At 33.7% G+C, this 19,290-nt stretch overlaps 1 protein-coding gene across 1 annotated transcript in view; it reads right to left on the reverse strand.

Annotated features, from left to right (window-relative positions):
* Nucleotides 1–3,544: 3,544 nt before the first annotated feature.
* Nucleotides 3,545–19,290, reverse strand: part of LOC131945070 (dynein axonemal heavy chain 8) — a 186,071-nt gene continuing 170,325 nt past the window's right edge. The window contains exons 90-94 of the mRNA XM_059306046.1: nt 12,212–12,364; nt 10,689–10,878; nt 8,712–8,833; nt 6,286–6,429; nt 3,545–4,042 (exon numbers count right to left, since the gene is read on the reverse strand). Of these exons, the coding sequence (XP_059162029.1) occupies nt 3,899–4,042; nt 6,286–6,429; nt 8,712–8,833; nt 10,689–10,878; nt 12,212–12,364 (753 nt within the window). The 3' untranslated portion in view covers nt 3,545–3,898. The remainder of the gene's footprint in view (nt 4,043–6,285; nt 6,430–8,711; nt 8,834–10,688; nt 10,879–12,211; nt 12,365–19,290) is intronic.

The following is a 19,290-nucleotide window of genomic DNA, read 5'->3' on the forward strand; positions in this document are numbered from 1 at the left end:
AAATCGTTCTCTAAATATACATTTGTGCTGTATTTATGTATGAAAACTAACCGTCCCGTCAGGCCCTGCTCTGGCTTCTGTGAAAAACCTTTCTGTTAAAGACCATTACCCGGCATTGCCCACCCAAACCACAACCAACCAAAACAACAAAACGCAAACATAACGCTAACACAATTACAAATACAAAAAAAAAAAAACCTAACAACAAACTCAAGCACAATCACAAACACCAATACAAACACAAGGAAAAAACAAACAAAAAGTAAACGAAAACAAAAACCTAACAACAAACCCAACCACAACCACAAACACCAATACGAACACAAAGAAAAAAACAAACGAAAATGCAAACGAAAACAAACCAAATCCAAACGCAAAACCAACCACAAACACAAACCCAAAGAAAAAACACAAACGAAAAAGCAAACGAAAACAAACCAAATCCAAACGCAAAACCAACCACAAACACAAATACAAACACAAACCCAAAGAAAAAAAACACAAACGAAAACGAAAAAAGAAAGAACAAAAACGAACCAAATCAAAACGCAACCACTAACGCAAACCCAACCTAAACACAAAGAAAACACTAACGCGAACATAAACGCAATGTGCTCACAGTCTAGCCCGGGGCAGAATCGCCTGTTTCAGCTTAATAATCGACTATAGTACCCCAACTTATTCATAGTCTTTTGCACTCACTTAAACGAACGCGCCTGTTTCAATTTAATGAACAATTATAATACTCCAAGCTTATCCGTAAAATACCTACAACATTTGCACTTGATCAATCCCCACTAATTATGTAATTATTTTTTTCCCAACACCAAAACAAAGTAATAAAAAGTAAATTATTTTCCACTAATGCAATGGTTTTATAAAGGGAAGTAATTGTGTTTTCCTAATTTATCAAAGGGAAGTAAGTGCTATAGGACTAAATAAAGACATAATTAGAATTTTTGTAAAAGATAATATTTTTTTAAAACTTGTGTTTAATGAACATGCCGACAATTATTACTATAATTTGAAAAATGAAAATTATTTCCCAACACTTTCAATAGTAATTTTTTAACTCATAAATTTAGACAAATGCGCACGATAATTGTCTAACACTTAAATTCATTCAAGACCAACGACAAACATATGCGTTACATACAGAAAAGTAAGTGTTAAAGGACTAAATATAAATAATTTTCAGACATAATTAGAATTTTTGTTATTTTTTTAAAATTGTGTTTAATGAACATGCCGATAATTATTACTATCAGTTTGAAAAATGAAAATTATTTCCCCACACTTTCAATAGTAATTTTTTAACTCATAAATTTAGACTATGAGTGCGGTAATAGTCTAACACTTAAATCCATAGAAGTATGTCAACGACAAACAAACTCATTACATGTTAATACAGAATTGAGCTTTATAAATTAGATTACAAAAAAAAAATGATTGTTATAAAGATTGCCATGTTGTTAGTTAATAAATTGTATCGTTTGTTCCTGTTTTGTAAAAAAAAGATTTTGTTGGAAAAAAATGTCCTACATTCCTTGACGGTACTTATAAGTATCAATATCTGTTTGGGCCATTAAAAATTATTTAAACGAAATTTCCTTTGGCATATGCTTTAAATGTGCCAATAGCAATATGATAACTCATTTTTTAAGAAAAAATTTCATTCAGAAACTAATTCTGTAAATAAAGGGTTAAATAACTATAAAGAAAAGCGTGGGTCGCTAAATATTAGTAAAGGCATCCAATAGATACTAAAGTGACCCATGCTTTTCTTTATAGTTATTTAAATAGTTGTATATAATTCATTTTCTACTTTTTTGTACATTATTACATAACAGCTTGTTATTAAAACGTTTTTTATGATTTTTTTAAATACTGCTTTTTATTTATTTTATACACTGAACGTACTGTTTACTAATTATTATTTTTAATCAATAACAGTTTAGAAGCCGGTCTTAAATGCCTTCTTTTTACTATCTTTCAGTTTACGGACAAGATGGGGGTATTATAGTCGTTCACTGAATTGAATGAGGCCCGTCAGCCCGCGCTCCGACAGGGTTCGATTTGACGCCCTGGGCTATCCTTTTAGCGCCATGGTGAATACGTTCGTTTTAAACAGTGCAATGGACTATGGATAAAAAAGGTTACCATAGTTCTTAACTAAATGGATTCTGGGCGTCCTCCGACGCCTCAACGTTGTGCTATTTTGCGCCCCGGGCCTTGCCGTGAGCGCTATGGAGCCAACGTTCGTTTTAGTGAGTTCAATAGACTATGGATAAGATGAGGTATTATAGTTATTTACTAAGTAGTTTCAGGCAATTTGGCGACACTGGCTATACTGTGAGCACTATGCGTTTATGTTTGCATTTAAATTTATGTTTATGTTCTGCGTTATTTTTTTTCGTTTAGGTTTGCTTTTGTGGTTGTTTTTGTAAATGCGTTACTGTTTGCGTTTTTGTTTGTGTTTACATTTGCTTTGCTTTTGTGTTTTGGTTTGCGTTTAGGTTTGCCTTTGGGTATTAGTTTGCGTTTGTGTTACGTTTGTTTTTGTGTTTGTGATAAGGTTTGTTGTGGTTAATGTTAAGTTTAAAGTTCGAGTTTGGTTAATGCTATGCGTTCTTTTGTCAAGCGTCAATGCCTGGTATATGTTGCTTAATAAACACACAAGTAATGGTCCTTTACACATAAATTTTTCATAGAGGCCAGTGCAGGGCCTGGCCGGCTAGTATGTATATATATATATATATATATATATATATATATATATATATATATATATATATATATATATATATATATATATATATATATATATATATATATATATATATATATATATGTATATATGTATGTATATATGCATATATATAAAAGTAAAAAATAATATTAAAAAAAACGTTAAAACAGCTTTTAAAAAGTAATTTAAAAAAACTAATTAACTTGTTTTCTTCAATAAAAGCATTGGTCGCCAAATAGGCCTACTATGGAACTGCGTCTAACACAGAAAAAATACGTTAAGGGGGGAGGCTCCGGTAAAAAAAAAAACTTTTTAAATACTCGTTAGAAAACAGTGCATATCTTCAAAATAATTTATTATGAATTTTCAAAATGTGTGTCCGTTCAAAACACTTAATTTTGCGAATTTTGGGGCATTAAAACTAGTGTTTTGAACGAACACAAATTTTGAAAATTCATAATAAATTATTATTTGAAGGCATGCAGTTAAATTTTTTAGCTGAGTGCCCCAAAATATGGAAGTAGATTATGAATTCATTATTTATTGGGCTTAAAATATATTTTATGGATGGTGGAAAACCTACGAGGGGGTTAATTTTTCAAGATGGCCGCCATTGTCATAGTTACCAAGAATTTCCCACGAATTTTATTTAGTGGAAATGCATATTAAATGTGGATGTATCTTAATAAAGCTGTAAAGAAATAACTGTTTTCTAACGAGTATTTAATTATTTTTTTTTTACCGGAGCTTTCCCCCTTAAAAACATAAATACTAACACGAAATGGATTAATATTTGATTATTTATTATTACATTGATACGTGAACAGATTGACAGACATTAATTATCATCTGTATTTAAATATAGGCATACATCTTAGTGACATACTTTGTAATTTGTTTCCAGTTGCAATACTCACTAAAATGAATTTAAAAACATGTATAAATGCAGTTTTGCTTAGAAATAAGATATTGATACTGTCTAGTGTATAAATTCTATAAAAATATTTACTTTTTTTTCTAGGAAAATTAAAATCAAACTGACTGAACACAGCTTTAAACGTTGTCACAGTTAAAGACATAACATTTGCGCTGTTAGATGGAGCTTTTCGACACGATTGGTGTTTTTTTTCTTTCTTTGGTCAAGTTATATTATTTAATATCACACAATGCTGCAACTCCACGAAGTATCCAATGGTCAGGACTTTGAGAGGTTCTCATCAAAAGAATTGTAATAAATGTTAGATCGGTTCGACCAGGTTTCTTGTACACCGGGCATTGGTATAATTTCGGGTCCTGTTTACAATTTAAACATAAATATTTTAGTAAAATAAATTATCAAATTAAATGTTCTTGACTTAAGGCGGTTTGTTGCTCATATGTTATTGGTATTTTAGTTTAAAGAGGACGTATGGTAATCGTACAAATACATGAAATCGAGATTGTGTTTACACATTCATAATCTGAAAACAGTTGCCATCTTGCGCGTGTGTGTATGTGAACTAGATAACTTGAGTTGGGCTAACCGGGGCACCCTTTCCATTGATTTTACGATCAGAACAAGCATTTTATCGGCATCAATCTTCATGCATCCTTACGTAACCCATGCATTTTTTAAAATAGTGTACATTATATTATTTTAATTTTTGAAAATAGTTTTTGTTTTTATAGTAGCTTAATCCTTTTTGCTGCCAATAGCAAACTTAATTATGTCTAATACTTCAATTTTGTTGTTGTTGTTGTGAAAGATCAATGTTTTGGTTAGTTTATGGTCGTAAAAGTAATACAATCAAACTGAAAATAAATGGGTTTTGATTCAAACATTATTCTTAAATGGTAGAATGATATTCGTAGGCTTTGTGTAGGTCTGCTTCCGCCAAATGCTTCTTTGACTAACATCGCTGTGTTATATTCATTATATAGAAATAATTAATTTGATTCGGCAATGTTACAACTTGATGTTTTCCTAACAGTGTATCATAATGCTGTTGTTAACTTGCTAGGTCTAAAACTTCCAGAAGTCTCGATTTCATTTATTTGCACGATTACATTACCTCCTCTTTATTCTAGAAAATAAAAAAAAACATACACAAGCTACAAGTTGGAAATATTAACTTTAGATATAATCGTTTTAGTATTTTAGTGCCCGATGATCCGTCTGTTGTCATAATTTTACATTGAGTTAAGGAGTAAGTTAAATGTGAATCTGTCCCTTTTGTTTATGATACATCATACAATGTACACCTCTAAGCCTGGTTATTCCAATTTTGTTAATAATGGCAGTACAATACTTTTTTTTGTAATTCGTATAATAAAGTTGATACTAAATAGGCTGCGACTCAAATATTTGCATTAAAACCCGATAGGTAGCTTGTGATCATGAAAAAAAAATCAGTTAGTGGTTGACGCACAGGTAATAACAAATCACTAAGGCTTTAAAAACAAATCAGCTGACAGATCGCTGATATTTAATTTTGTTACCTCTCTTTTTATTATTGAATAAAGTAATTTTTATATACACACACATATATTGATATAATATAAAATAAGCTTTCGAATTCAATGAGCATAAGAAAATAAAACGCTTTCTAATAGGTTTCGCTACCTGAACCATTTAATTAAGTCACGTATTTTATTATAATTATTAAATATTTTTATTGCTTACCTGACCTATTTAACAACATCACATATTTACTACTTTATCACATACTTACTACTTCAGTTATTACCTCACCTATTTTACCATCAGGCCTTTTTTTTTTACTACTTTACCTATTTTACTATATCTTCTTCTTCTTCGATCTTAATTTGAACTCGAGACTTTTTCGAATTTATCAACCATGAGCTTTTGCCGACTCGACCACGCCTCCATAAAATTAAGAATGCGTGTCAATTGTTTATGCGCCACTGACTCCGATTTCAGTTTGTTCTTTTTGGATTTGCTTCCATAGCCTTTGTCCAACCTAGAACAAACTACAAGTTGTTTAATTTTGGAGTTGTCTCTCATAGAAGAGTGGCTGTCCCCAGCTAACGCGCCAGATGAGCCCGAGGGTTTGTACTCGAGTCTTTTCGGTTTAGCAACCATGAGCTTTACCGACTCGACCACGCCGTTCTCTTACTATATGTAATGTTTTACACAATTTAAAAATTTAAAACTGCATAAAGAGTCTAGATCTAAATATTAGAGATAAGGGGTCAACACTTAAAACAAACATAATGGGAGGAAGCGAAAGGTTTGTTCGTTATTTTAAAAATACTAAATAGAAAATGCTGAGTTTGTTCAAATGTAAAAAAATCATAAGTATTGAAATAAATATTACCCATATATGTACGATCTCCCTCCTTCACTGGATGTCCGAGTTACAGACATTTTTACCTGATCCAATTTAGGTCGAGCTTTAACATAAACTAGCTTACCCCACTACTCCAGCTGCACTTATCCATATCGAGAATTTTTCAAACACTAACATAATCGTGTACAAAGATTTTTAAGAACAAGCAAAAAAATAATATCGTTGAAATAAACAATATTTTATTACCTTAGGCGCAGTGGAATTTATTGCGTAAATGTGTATTACTGGGAGAGAGACAAAAAGAACTTTTTGTTGTGATTCGCATAAACGAACAGATCTCCTATCCCATCCAGCTCCGTCTAAGTAGAGACCGAAAACGTAAACACCCTCCTGCAATCACAAATGTTAATCTTCGTTGAATCACTAGGGGTCAATTGTTAAATTGATGGTGGTTCGTGCATTTCCTACTAAATTTTAATTTTCTTTTAACGATTACTATGCTCAATTCATTAATTAATTTACAGACACACGCGCAACGAGTAGGCCAAATAAAGTTATCCATGTGAGATGCATGGACTCTCCATATCTAGTTCTACACACTAAACTAACGCAACTTTTTATGAGGTTTTCACAAAAACATTACTTATCGTGTATTTTTAGACGTGTTTTCCATAACAGAATTAATTAAATGTAAATAATAAATGTCGGTACTTTATTTCTTGGGTTGGAGCGCGGGTTTGTCGACACTACCATCGAGACGTTACAGAGAGTGCCGTAAGCTAACCCTCAGTTTACGTTAATCCTATTCCGCGATAGTGAAGGGGAAAACCCTTTGGTTGAGGCCCAAGTGTTAAGGGCGTACCAGGGCTCTTGTGAGCCACCGGTTACAAAACTGCAATGTGACGGGTTCCAAATTTAGGCATCGAATCTATGAGCTCGACGTATCCCGGGAGGTTGCTATTTTCATCACTACACGGTTCAGCACCAAGAGTTCCACTTGGAACTTGGTATCCGTTAATCGAGCGTCCTGTATAGCGGTAAAAGGGATCCTACAATATTCAGCGTTGAAACTGCAACAGACGCAGACGTTCTGGTGATTACTTGTAACGAAGCGCCCTGGGCTCCCTTGTGAGCACTATGGCGCCTATGTTCATTTTAAACATCGCAATAGACTAAGGGTACAATGGGTTGCTTTAGTCACTCACTAAATCGAATCAGGTGCGTCCTCTAGCATCCCGCAAGGTGCTATTTGATTCCCCGGGTTTTCCTTGAGTGCTATGGTGCATACGTTCGTTTTAAAGAGTGCGATGGAATGGGGATAAATATGGAGTATTATAGACTCAGATGTGATTTGGCGCCCTGGGCTATCCAGTGAGCACTATGGCGCCTACTATAGTTTTAATGAGCATCCTATCTTTTTGACACGGTGGCACACGACATTTGCTGATTAAACAGAGCAAGGGTCCGTGAATAACGTACACTCAAGGCTTTCATACACCAAGCCCTTTTGCGTGCTGGGCGGGAGCGTAAGTGGTCGTTCATAAAAAACGTCACACTCGTAGAGGAAGGGAGGGGTCCGTAAATTTGCGACGGTGTGTGATGAGGGGGAGGGGGGGGGGGGTTCAGATGGTTGTGACATCCCACTTGTGCATTATAAAAAAGCAATGTTAGAAAACTAATTTTAGCAGTTATTTCGGGTTATAGAAAACTGTTTTAATATTTTGTAATAGGAAGTGATTAAAATGGTCTATGTTGATAGGGTTCAGACATGATTTTTGAAAAATATCGTATTTTAAGAAAAATTCAACCTGCAATTTTTAGGGTATGGGGGTTGTAGGCTTAGGTGTCACGTCATTTTAGGGGGGTATGGCTTTTGTGGCGATGTGTGAAGGAGGGGAGTGGGTAGGTAAAAATCGTAAAAAAAGCATGAAGTCATGTACGGATGACCCTTAAGCAAACCCCTGCCCCAACAAATATGATCCAAGAAATGTAGGGCAGGTATTGTTTACATTTAAATAACTCAGTTTTAGAAAACATCGTCACGCATCAAAGAATATAGGATAGGTAACGCATTGATGAAACCCTCTTAAAATATTTCGTCAGACTTTCTTCTAGCCCGCGGCAACTTAGTCACGGGAGATAATTTAAAAATATAGGCCTACAAACTACTATCACATTTCTTGAAATAGCAAAAAACAAGTAAACGTAAATTAAATCGAAGTTACTGCCTATTGGTACTATATTCTTACTGATAATTTCTAGGGTGCAGGATAGTACATAATAGTAGTTCTACCAATAAAACAAACATATATTTTACATTGGAAAATGTACAATGGATTTTGGGCCCTAACCAGCGCAACAGAGAAGCAGCATATGTCATGAAAGTGGTATATATATCTAGCGGCTTCTCGAGCAATGAACTTAGATTTTTTTATAGAATTAGTCGACGACAGCGTACATTAGATTGTAGGAGAGAGAGATCTCGGCCTTAACAATGTCGGTATGGTAGTTCCGCCCCTGACTTTTATATTGCGTCCTGGTGGAGGGGACTGAGGATATAAACCCACCACCAACCCTCCTTGGAGAGCTGCCTGAAAGAAACTCTGTAGGCAGTTCTCTAATCAGCTAGATAAGAAACGTTCGGAACAACATGTAGATAGCATTATACATACTGCAGGGCTTGTGTTTATGTCTTCCTTAAAAAATCTGGTGACATCATTGTGCAATGTTACTGTATCGAGTGCCCAACCTTTGTGAGCCCTCGTCACTTCTTGCCTCATAGCAGTCAAAAAGCCTGAAAACAATTTAAAACTAAACCTTATAAGTATGCACAATAATGTGTGTATGCCTGCAGAAAAAAAAGACTACATATCTTTGAGAGATTACACAAGTGTTAGAACTTAAAGATGAAGTGGACTGTGTTGTTTGTCAGTGGCGGATGAGGAGATGAACAGCCAAGGTCCCGAATTTTAGGGGCTCTCAAAATTATATAAATTCCGTATCTTATGAACAGTGTTTCTTCCAGACTTTTTTCTCCGGGGGGCGGAAACTGTTAAAGTGATGCCTGGAAGAAACTCTGCTTATGAATTGCTTTAATCCATTCATATTATTAAAAGTTTCTTGCAACAAAGACCAAAGTTTTAGGAAAAAATTCACAGCTTATAATAAAAAAAAAAAAAGTGGTTTTTTTTTAAAGACCATCTTGACTTGCATTAAAACTCAAATGGTAGCTGCAGTGAGGCTATTAATAAAACAGATAGTTTTATTTCCCCTCTACATTTTGTCAGCTTCCCAACCCCACATATATTTGCATAGAATAGCTAACACATTTCATCTAAAAATCTGTACATTATTTCGTATCGAACATCAAAGTCATAGCTAATAATTTTTGTAGCGTTTGAAAGCTAAACATCATAGACCGAGCTAATCTTATTTTTACTGTCAGCTATTATTTAGTTCACAATATCTGTTTGTGGGTTGAAACAAATCTTGTAACATAATTTAAACCCATATTCTAATATTTCTAATTTCATTTGACCTTATATATTAGGATATATATATATATATATATATATATATATATATATATATATATATATATATATATATATATATATATATATATATATATATATATATATATATACGATTAGGTGCCGTACCGGGTGACACACGACCTAGAGGCGCAGTGATGCGAACAAACTAGTAAAAACAAATACATGTGCCGATCATCTTAACACTCTTGAAGTTATGTGAGGATTTATTTTCTTTACCTTTCTTCAAATATTTTCTTTCATATAAATGAATAGGGTTTCTAAAACAGTCTAACATTATGTTCATCTATACAAGTTCCATTAGAAAGATATAACATGCCAACTTCATGCTCGTTAGGATATATCAGAAAGAAAAATAAAATGGGAACCTGTAGAGTAACCTCAATTAATCACAGTCAAAAGTGGAACAGGAATCGGTCTGGAATCACCCTCCACTATTGAGTAAGACACCAAATTCTCTTTTCTTCTTTAACAAATATAGAAAAGAAATGTGTCTCTAAATACTTGATTTTGTTTTACTTAAACAGCTCGGGGGTCCTTGAACCTTGTCTACCTTGTTACATGTTTGTTACCCCACTGATAGGTATTTAATGAAGTAATATAGGACAGAGTATAATGTCTTGTTGGGGTATTTGTGTTAATTTCCAGTGCTATTGATTTTACATATAAAGAGTAGAGTAAGCAAATACCTAAGGTATGTAAAATTGTCTGAAACGGTATTAAAGTTAATATTATTTGTATTTTTTATTATCTACATTTAACACTTAAATTTAATATTTACCGTACCTTAAATAACTAATAGGCATGTTTATTTTCTGAGAATAAATAATTTTCAACTTTCAGTATGATATTTAACGTTTTTTAGTTTTATACCAAACTTACTAATATAAAGTTTATAACACGCAAAAGTATCAACATGACGGCAAAATTGAATGTACAGCATTAGAAGATTGTTGAACCAGAATAAATAAAAGCATCTTTCATGTCATTATGTTAAACTTTAAATGGCCGGTGTGAGCTAGTTAAAAAAGTCTGATTAATTAGATGTTAATTTTTTTGTAAAAATGCAATTTTAAACAACGTAAAATACAATACCTTGAGGGTTAAAAAAGCCTGTCATCCAAAACAAATTTGGTCGTCCAGTGAAAATCCATGTTGAAAACTGGCTATTTCTCTCAAGCAGTTCAGTGAACCAAAATCCTATAGTAGAGCTTTGCCACGAGAACTTGATCCATCGTTTTGGTACTCTGGCGTCAAACAAATTGTCCAGGGCATCACGCAGTGTCTACACAATTCAACACAAATTTAAATTAAAATTCTAAAAATGTTTAAAAATTTTCACTCACGTTTCATTAATTTATAATCGATTGACTGAAAAAGATTTTTTTAAGCTTTTATTTTAGTTCACAAAATCTGTCTTTTATTTGCTGGTTAGTGCGTTGTGGGAAATCTTGTAACTTAATTTTGATTCACTTCTGATGCAGCGATTTCTAGACACATACGTCTCCAATGACAATGCAAAAATATCTATTTTTATCTAATTGGGCATCAAAGTTAGTCAATAAAATTTGAATTAAAAATTACTAAATTCAGTAAGAAGAGGAATAAAATAAAGATCAAATACTAGCGATAAAATTGTGTCTGTATTCATACTATTTGTCTCTATACATTACTGCACATCCAATCGCCATTAAACTTTGGAAAATTTGAAAATATTCATGGGAAGTTTTCTGCGATAAAAGAACTAATTTCGTAGGACGGCGACCTAGCGGCTGGCCTATTACCTGAGATCTGTTCTTTGGCTGTCCTGCAAGGGGTCAGGGGTACCACATGATTCAGCGGTCTAATTGCATTAGTCTCCGGGGTAATAGACGGGCTGGTGAGACGTCGGGAAGGTAATGTCCTAAACCTAGTTTTGGCATCCAAAGCAGTTACACTCTTTAATAGCTCTCTAACTGCTATGGAACGAGCCCCGTTAGGAAAATAAAGACCAACAGCATTCTCCCATAAGACTAGAGAATTGTAAAAATACTCGAGGCAAATCCGACGAACCAACTATTCGCCGCCCACGTCGTTTGAGCATTCAGTGATTATGAAAATCCTAAGGTTTTGAACAACAATCATCAAACATATAAATGATGGCGGTAAGTCAAACAAAACAAAAAACCGAGCGAAAAACGGTCTGTCTGCAATATACTTGAAGAATGTGCGTCTTGTAAGAAGAAGTTTCTGAAAGAAATTGCGATATCTTCAAAAGCTTTTCTCTTGAGGTACTATATGCTTTATATCGACAGGACGGAGGAGCTGGTAGAGTCATGCTAACATAGTTTCAGTGTATTTTGAAGAGGCTTCATACAACACCTCTTCTGAAATATTCAAAGGTGCCAGTTCAGTCCGATTAGAATGACCGCGAAAGAAGAGGGTTGATAGTACGTTCATCATAGACTGACCCAGAACGAGATGGTCGATGATACGCCGTAGAGGAAGTTAAAGATAAGACAAGGGTGAGCGAATGTAAGGTAGCCGCTGGACCAACAGACTGTGGAAGAACGGTATGTCTACATCTATAGTTTGTTATAAAACCCAACCTGATAGTAATTAGAATACACGTTAACTACCTCGCTCATTATAATGGTTCCTTCAACTGCAAGCTTTAAATCTATTAATGTATTCCTCACAATAGTTATAATCTTTTGCATCCTGTCTATTTCTTGACGTAAAAATATGTTCAGTGGTTGGAGATGGCCCATTTTTTTCAGTTGCGCTTTCACCTAAAAATAAATTTTAATTAATACAGTTAATATTAGTAATACAATTTTAGTTCATATACGAGAGTAAAAAAATAAATAAAAATAAATAAAAATAAAATAAAAATTAAGAACGAAGAAGAAGATATAGTAAAATATGTAAAGTTAGCTGGGACAGCTACTCTTCTAGAAGAGACAACTCCAAAATCAAACAACTGTTTGGACAAAGGCTATGGAAGCAAATCCAAAAAGAAAAGCAGTCTGAAATCGGAGTCAATGGCGCATAACGTTTTAATAACAAGCTTTTATGTACTAATGCACTAAAAAGTAGAAAATAAATTATAGACTACTATTTAAATAACTATAAAGAAAAGCGGGGTTCACTTTAGAGCCTATTGGATACCTTTACCAATGTTTAGGAAGAGACACACGCGCATATATATATATATATATATATATATATATATATATATATATATATATATATATATATATATATATATATATATTCTAGACACATACGTGTATATATATATATATATATATATATATATATATATATATATATATATATATATATATATATATATATATATATAATACAATACAATACAATACAATACAATACAATACAATACAACACAGCACAGCACAGCACAACACAACACAACACAACACAACACAACACAACACAACACAACACAACACAACACAACACAACATAACATAACATAACATAACATAACATAACATAACATAATATAATATAATATAATATAATATAATATAATATAATATAATATAATATAATATAATATAATATAATATAATATAATATAATATAATATAATATAATATAATATAATATAATATAATATAATATAATATAATATAATATAATATAATATAATATAATATAATATAATATAATATAATATAATATAATATAATATAATATAATATAATATAATATAATATAATATAATATAATATAATATTATATATATATATATATATATATATATATATATATATATATATATATATATATATATATATATATATATATCGATGGTCTCGGTCAAAAACCGTCAAACTCCAAAAATGTAAAAAAAAAAACTTATTATTTCATTGTTGATCATTCTAATACAAATTTAAAAAAAATGATATGTGCGAAGAACCTCTCTATCGACGATACTGAAGCGTTTTAAAATGAGTTTTGTTAATATTTACAAAATTATAACCGGTTTAAAAGATAGTCGGTTTTGTTCGGTCTAAAGTTCTAAAGCTCTCGCTGCCAAACCGTATATCTGTGCGCGCGCAGACCAGTGTTTCTTCCAGGCTTTTTTCTCCGGGGGGGGGGGGGGGGGGCACTTGAAATATTCGGGGTATGGGGGTGGGTGGGTGGGTGGGGGGTAGACTTTCTTCGGGGGGGGGGGAGGCGCAGACTTAGCTGTTTTGAACCGAGAATTTCGGTCTTAGCCACGTTCGTTCGTTTTGTCCAATGAACGTGATTTAGTTATGTTTATGTTTTAAAGTTGTAATTAACACTTTATAATATTTAGATTATAATTTTGGGCTCATATTTTAATTATTTGAGTTTATTCTACTTTATGGGATTGGTTTAATTTTAGTACAGATGTTTTAGCATGGCTTTATCGCTTTCGACTGTTTATTCATTATGGCTGTATCTAGCAATAGACTTGTTAATTTTTGAAAGTTGTGCTTTATTTATTACATGTTTCTATTCTCACAGTTTATTTTACTTAAACTGGCGGGTGCTGCGTTTGAAGAATGATAATGCTGTCAGATGAAAGAGACATTACACATTAACTACATTAATAATGACATAAGGTTTACTTATTTTAAAAAATGCAACCAAATTAAAAAAAGTGTTTATTTTTAAATTTATTCTTTAAATAAACGTCACATAAAGGAACATTAAAATGGCATCATTTTTTTTTAAAAATGAGACAAAGCATTATATAAATGTCAGAGGCGGAACTAGAAAAAATGGCCACACCGCAAAAAAATTTTGTTATGGGGGGGGGGGGGATTCCCCAATTGGGGAGAGAGAGAGAGAGAGATGGTAAGATGGTATCTTATTCTCTCTTATCCGTGCACCTTTGTGTGTTGACAAAGGGGTCTAATAGACCTGAGCAAAACTAATTAACATCTATACAACACCAATATTAAACTAAAAATGAAACTTAGTAACACATAGTTCATACATTTATTTATCTTCATTTGACGTCACAAAGATATAGGCCTATATGTTAAAAGCAAAAGCAAAAGAAACAAAACAAATTAGACCTGGCCAGTCTTTCATATTCAAGAAAACATCACTTGAATTTCTAATACAAGTGAAAAAGACAAAAATAAGCAAACTTACATTTCGATGCGGAATTATTCACCGTAGTTACTGACATTAATACATAGAAAACACAAATATAAGTGTGGATAGCAAACCTACATTTACACAACTCAGAATTTATACATATGAATGTCATTTCCTCTAGTCCTAACTTAACTACTTGCACTGCTTATGTAATCTCAGAATCACACGGGTAAATGCTGTTCTTCCTAGTTCTAATTTCACTTGTACTGCTATGTAATATCAAAATCAAAAACGTAAATCAAGCACGGTTAAAATACTTCTATGAATACTTATCAGTACTCAAAACAATCTAGCTCGACACTCAAGCGGCATGAAGTTTTCCAGCCACTGGAATAAAGCATTTGGCCACTGGTACAAACATCGGGCCACAAAGACAACAGCCACTGGAACGAATAACATATCTACACGGCAGACGTTTGGCCACTGGTACATTGGCCACATGTATAAACATAGGTCACATATGTAAAAATCTGGAACGAAGCACATATGTACAGGAACAAAACATCGGCTGGGCCAATAAACCAGCCTTAGCGGCCAGCCCTATAGGCTGCCACCATCCGAGGCCTAGACCATCGTGTCTAGCCTATGTGTGTGTAGGAGAGAGACCTCAACATAGTCGCCCTTCATATATAGGCTAGTCGAGCCCCCTTTATCATCTCCCCAGAGCTATAGAATCCGAGTCGGGCTCCGTACCATCCCTCGACGTTCAAGATAACACCGGTCACTGTGCGCCCATGCGTTGCACACCCGATAATTGACCACTATAGATCGTCCCGCTGTCTCAGGGCTAACGATCGTGTCATACACCGCTCGAGCTAACGTACGGCCACACGGGACTCCCGCCGCGCCTTACACCTGACCACAACAGAGATCATGAGTAATGATTCTACCGAGACGTCCAGCGGCATGTCCGAACTCAACTTTAGACATAAATCACCGCGGGTGTCTTCCCATCATTACGTGTCACTCATGCATCTGCATAGAGCTCGTAGCCCTTAACGACCAAAGTGAGCCGATAACATTTAATTAAATTTTAGATTTCCCCTGGCCTGCTCATCCCAATATCTTAAATTAACCCCTTGGGTTTCTGTAACTAGTCCTAGTTACCTAAGCCCCTTTAATAAGCTTCCAAGTTACCATTTTACTTAAAAATAAACAATATAGTACCAGCAAACTTGCTTACTTAAGAATCAACAATAGAGTACCAGCCAACACACACACACACACACACACATATATATATATATATATATATATATATATATATATATATATATATATATATATATATATATATATATATATATATATATATTTATATAGTTCATTTAGCAAAACGTTGATCTTTTAAAAGTAGGCTATATATGAAAAAAATTAGATAAAATGTAATTTGTATTTTAATAATTATCATTAAAAAAGTTTAAAAAAACCCACGTTTTCTGATTGAACTAAAAAGTAGAAAATAAATGCTATACATCACAATAATGCAAGCGATCACTCTACTATAAGCGATGAAAAACGTGGGGCGCCGAAGTAAAAGTTTTTTATCGGTCATTGTTAATATAAGATGTAAAAGTTATATTACTATTGATTAGATAATACTGTTGAGTTTTATTAGGGAGCTTGTAGAGAGTCAACAGTATTAAAAACTGTAATAAAACCACGGCGCCCCACGTTTTTCATCGCTTATAGTAGAGTGATCGCTTGCATTATTGTGATGTATAGCATTTATTTTCTACTTTTTAGTTCAATCAGAAAACGTGGGTTTTTAAAAACTTTTTTAATGAAAATTATTTTCTACTTTTTAGTCTTTGTCTGTTTGTTTGCATTCAAATCTTGCTATCGATTTTATCTTCTCGCATTCACTTTTTTTTTGGGTAAACGAAGACAACTCGTAAAAAAACACGTGCCTTTTCTAATCGACCTTTTTTCTGTGTTGCCGTTTCTTTCACCGTTGTTTGTACACAAACACCGCGTGACCAGTACTCAGTAAGTCAAAAGAGGGAGAGTACCGAACCTTGTTTTCATCAAATTACAATTACTAGGTTATGTCCCTTTTTTGTACAATTATATAGGGGCCTAAAATGATCAATAAAAATTTTCCATGGATCAATTTAGTAATAATAACAATTGAATATTCTATTGTCATCGGAAACAAAGCTTCCCTGAAAATTTCAGCGCGCTAGCTAACTAAGAAGTGCCCGAAATTTCGATCGCAAGATTTGATTGGAGAACCAAACAAACTAACAGACGCGAAAGCAAGTTAAAGAAAACGTGGGAAAATAAAAAAAGGGTCCCGCGAACCGGATCCAAACCAGTGACCTAAGGATTGCTCCAATATATACAAACACAAAATACGAACATAGGATACTCTTTGCTGGCCTGTTCGGGTTTTGAAATATGTTTTTTTATCAATTAAAATAAATTACAACGTCATGTCATGTGTGTAAGTGCATTAGTGTGTTTTGTGTTTTGTATTTTATCTCTGCTTTTAGACCTAACCGCAAGACGGTCAAAAGAATATAAAACATGAAAGCTTGGTATAAGTAATGGTGTCTCGTGTTATGTTTATTTTTATGTTTTTTTTTTAATTTATATTATTAATTTGAAATACATTTCCTTTTTGTACAATGTCATTCTTTAGTAAGTACTTTATAAAATAAACCGGGAGTGATCTCCCCTAAACTTTCTCGAATATTCTAATATAAAACTACGAGGGATGGCAACTCGGGACATAGACAATATTTGTAATCCATTTTTAATTACTTAAACTTTTTATAATAGAATAGAATCTCGTAAAAAAAAGAATTGCACACCAAGTGAACGCCTAATAAAATGTGCATAATAGTGCGGGATATTATTAGTACTTTATAAATTTACATGCGTTGTTTGAGAAATCGGAAATAGCGTTAATTAGTACTTCCGGTTAACGGAAATTACTCAAAATTTGACAGAAGGTAGAGAATTAGATCTTTTACTTACATGTGAAATTTAATTTATCTATCTGAAATAGTACTCAAGTTATAGGCTTTTGAAAAATTCAAAGTAGAAAAAGTACCACTTCCGGTTATTGGAAATCGCTCAAAAGTTTATACGGATCTACGATTTTGATAAAATACTTATATATGAAATTTCATCAACCTAGCTGTAACGGTACTCAAGTTATCTGTTTACACACACACACACACACACACAGACAGACACACACACAGACAGACACACAGACATACGGACAAGATTGCAAAATTATGTTTTTCCGTATCAATGAGGTGTAAAACGTCGAGATTTGTAAAAATCTCGATTTTTTTTTTTTGCACGATTACAAAACTTTCTCTATACTTCGTATATACGAGAAACTAAAAAATAATAATTAAGAGAAGTAATTGCTTTTTAATTTGTTTAGTACAAATCTATTAAAAGGAGCTTATGAGAACCCTTATTTGACTATTTAAAAAAGGGAAATAAGTCATGGAAGTGGTTTGAACGTTTGCTTATCTTTGATAAGTTTGATTGTAGGAGAAAGAGGACTCGACTTTCACAGTGGTTTAAAAACAAAGGGAAAAAGAATATACAAGAGCGTGGGTTGATGTATATAGAATAAAGATAATACAACCGCAGCTACGGTAATCTTTTTACAAAACAACCATCAAATAAAAAATGCAAGATAATTTTTATAAAATTTAACTATAATTTTTTTTAATTATGGTCGGCTGTGGGCCTCTAAATGTCCTGCCCCCCCCCCCTGATAAATGTGTATGTATGACTTGCTTTTAGGTGCTTTTATATGACAGCTTTTATCTTTATTCTGCTCATGTACAACTGGTCAAGGGCTACAGGTGCGACCATAAGGTTGCGACCCTAGTTTAGCAATTGCCAGCTATCTGCTAATTGTTTTGAAGTAGATAGTAGCATCAGGGCATCAGGGTTGTACTGTAGTACATGACTATGTGTCCCGTTGCATTCTTAATAGGTCTGACTGGTTTGTTGAAAAAGGGTGGTGTCTTATATAGTAAGACTAGTGTGTTGAGGCTGGTCTGTTGAGAGTGGCTGGTTTGTTGAGAGAGGCTCGTCTGTTGAGAGAGGCTGGTCTGTTGTATGGTAAGACTGGTCTGTTGAGACAGGCTGTTCTGTTGAGAGAGGCTGGTCTGTTGAGAGATGCTGGTCTGTTGAGAGAGGCTGGTCTGTTGAGACAGGCTGTTCTGTTGAGAGAGGCTGGTCTGTTGAGACAGGCTGTTCTGTTGAGAGAGGCTGTTCTGTTGAGAGAGGCTTGTCTGTTGAGACAGGCTGTTCTGTTGAGAGAGGCTGGTCTTTTGAGAGAGGTTGGTCTGTTATGTGGTAAGACTGGTCTGTTGAGAGATGCTGGTCTGTTGAGAGAGGCTGGTCTGTTGAGACAGGCTGTTCTGTTGAGAGAGGCTGGTCTGTTGAGAGAGGTTGGTCTGTTATGTGGTAAGACTGGTCTGTTGAGACAGGCTGTTCTGTTGAGAGAGGCTGGTCTGTTGAGAGATGCTTGTCTATTGAGAGAGGCTGGTCTGTTGAAACAGGCTGGTTTGTT

Source organism: Physella acuta, unplaced genomic scaffold (assembly GCF_028476545.2).
Source record: "Physella acuta isolate Inbredline_101_S28 unplaced genomic scaffold, ASM2847654v3 ptg000049l, whole genome shotgun sequence".
In the NCBI taxonomy this organism is placed as follows: domain Eukaryota; kingdom Metazoa; phylum Mollusca; class Gastropoda; family Physidae; genus Physella; species Physella acuta.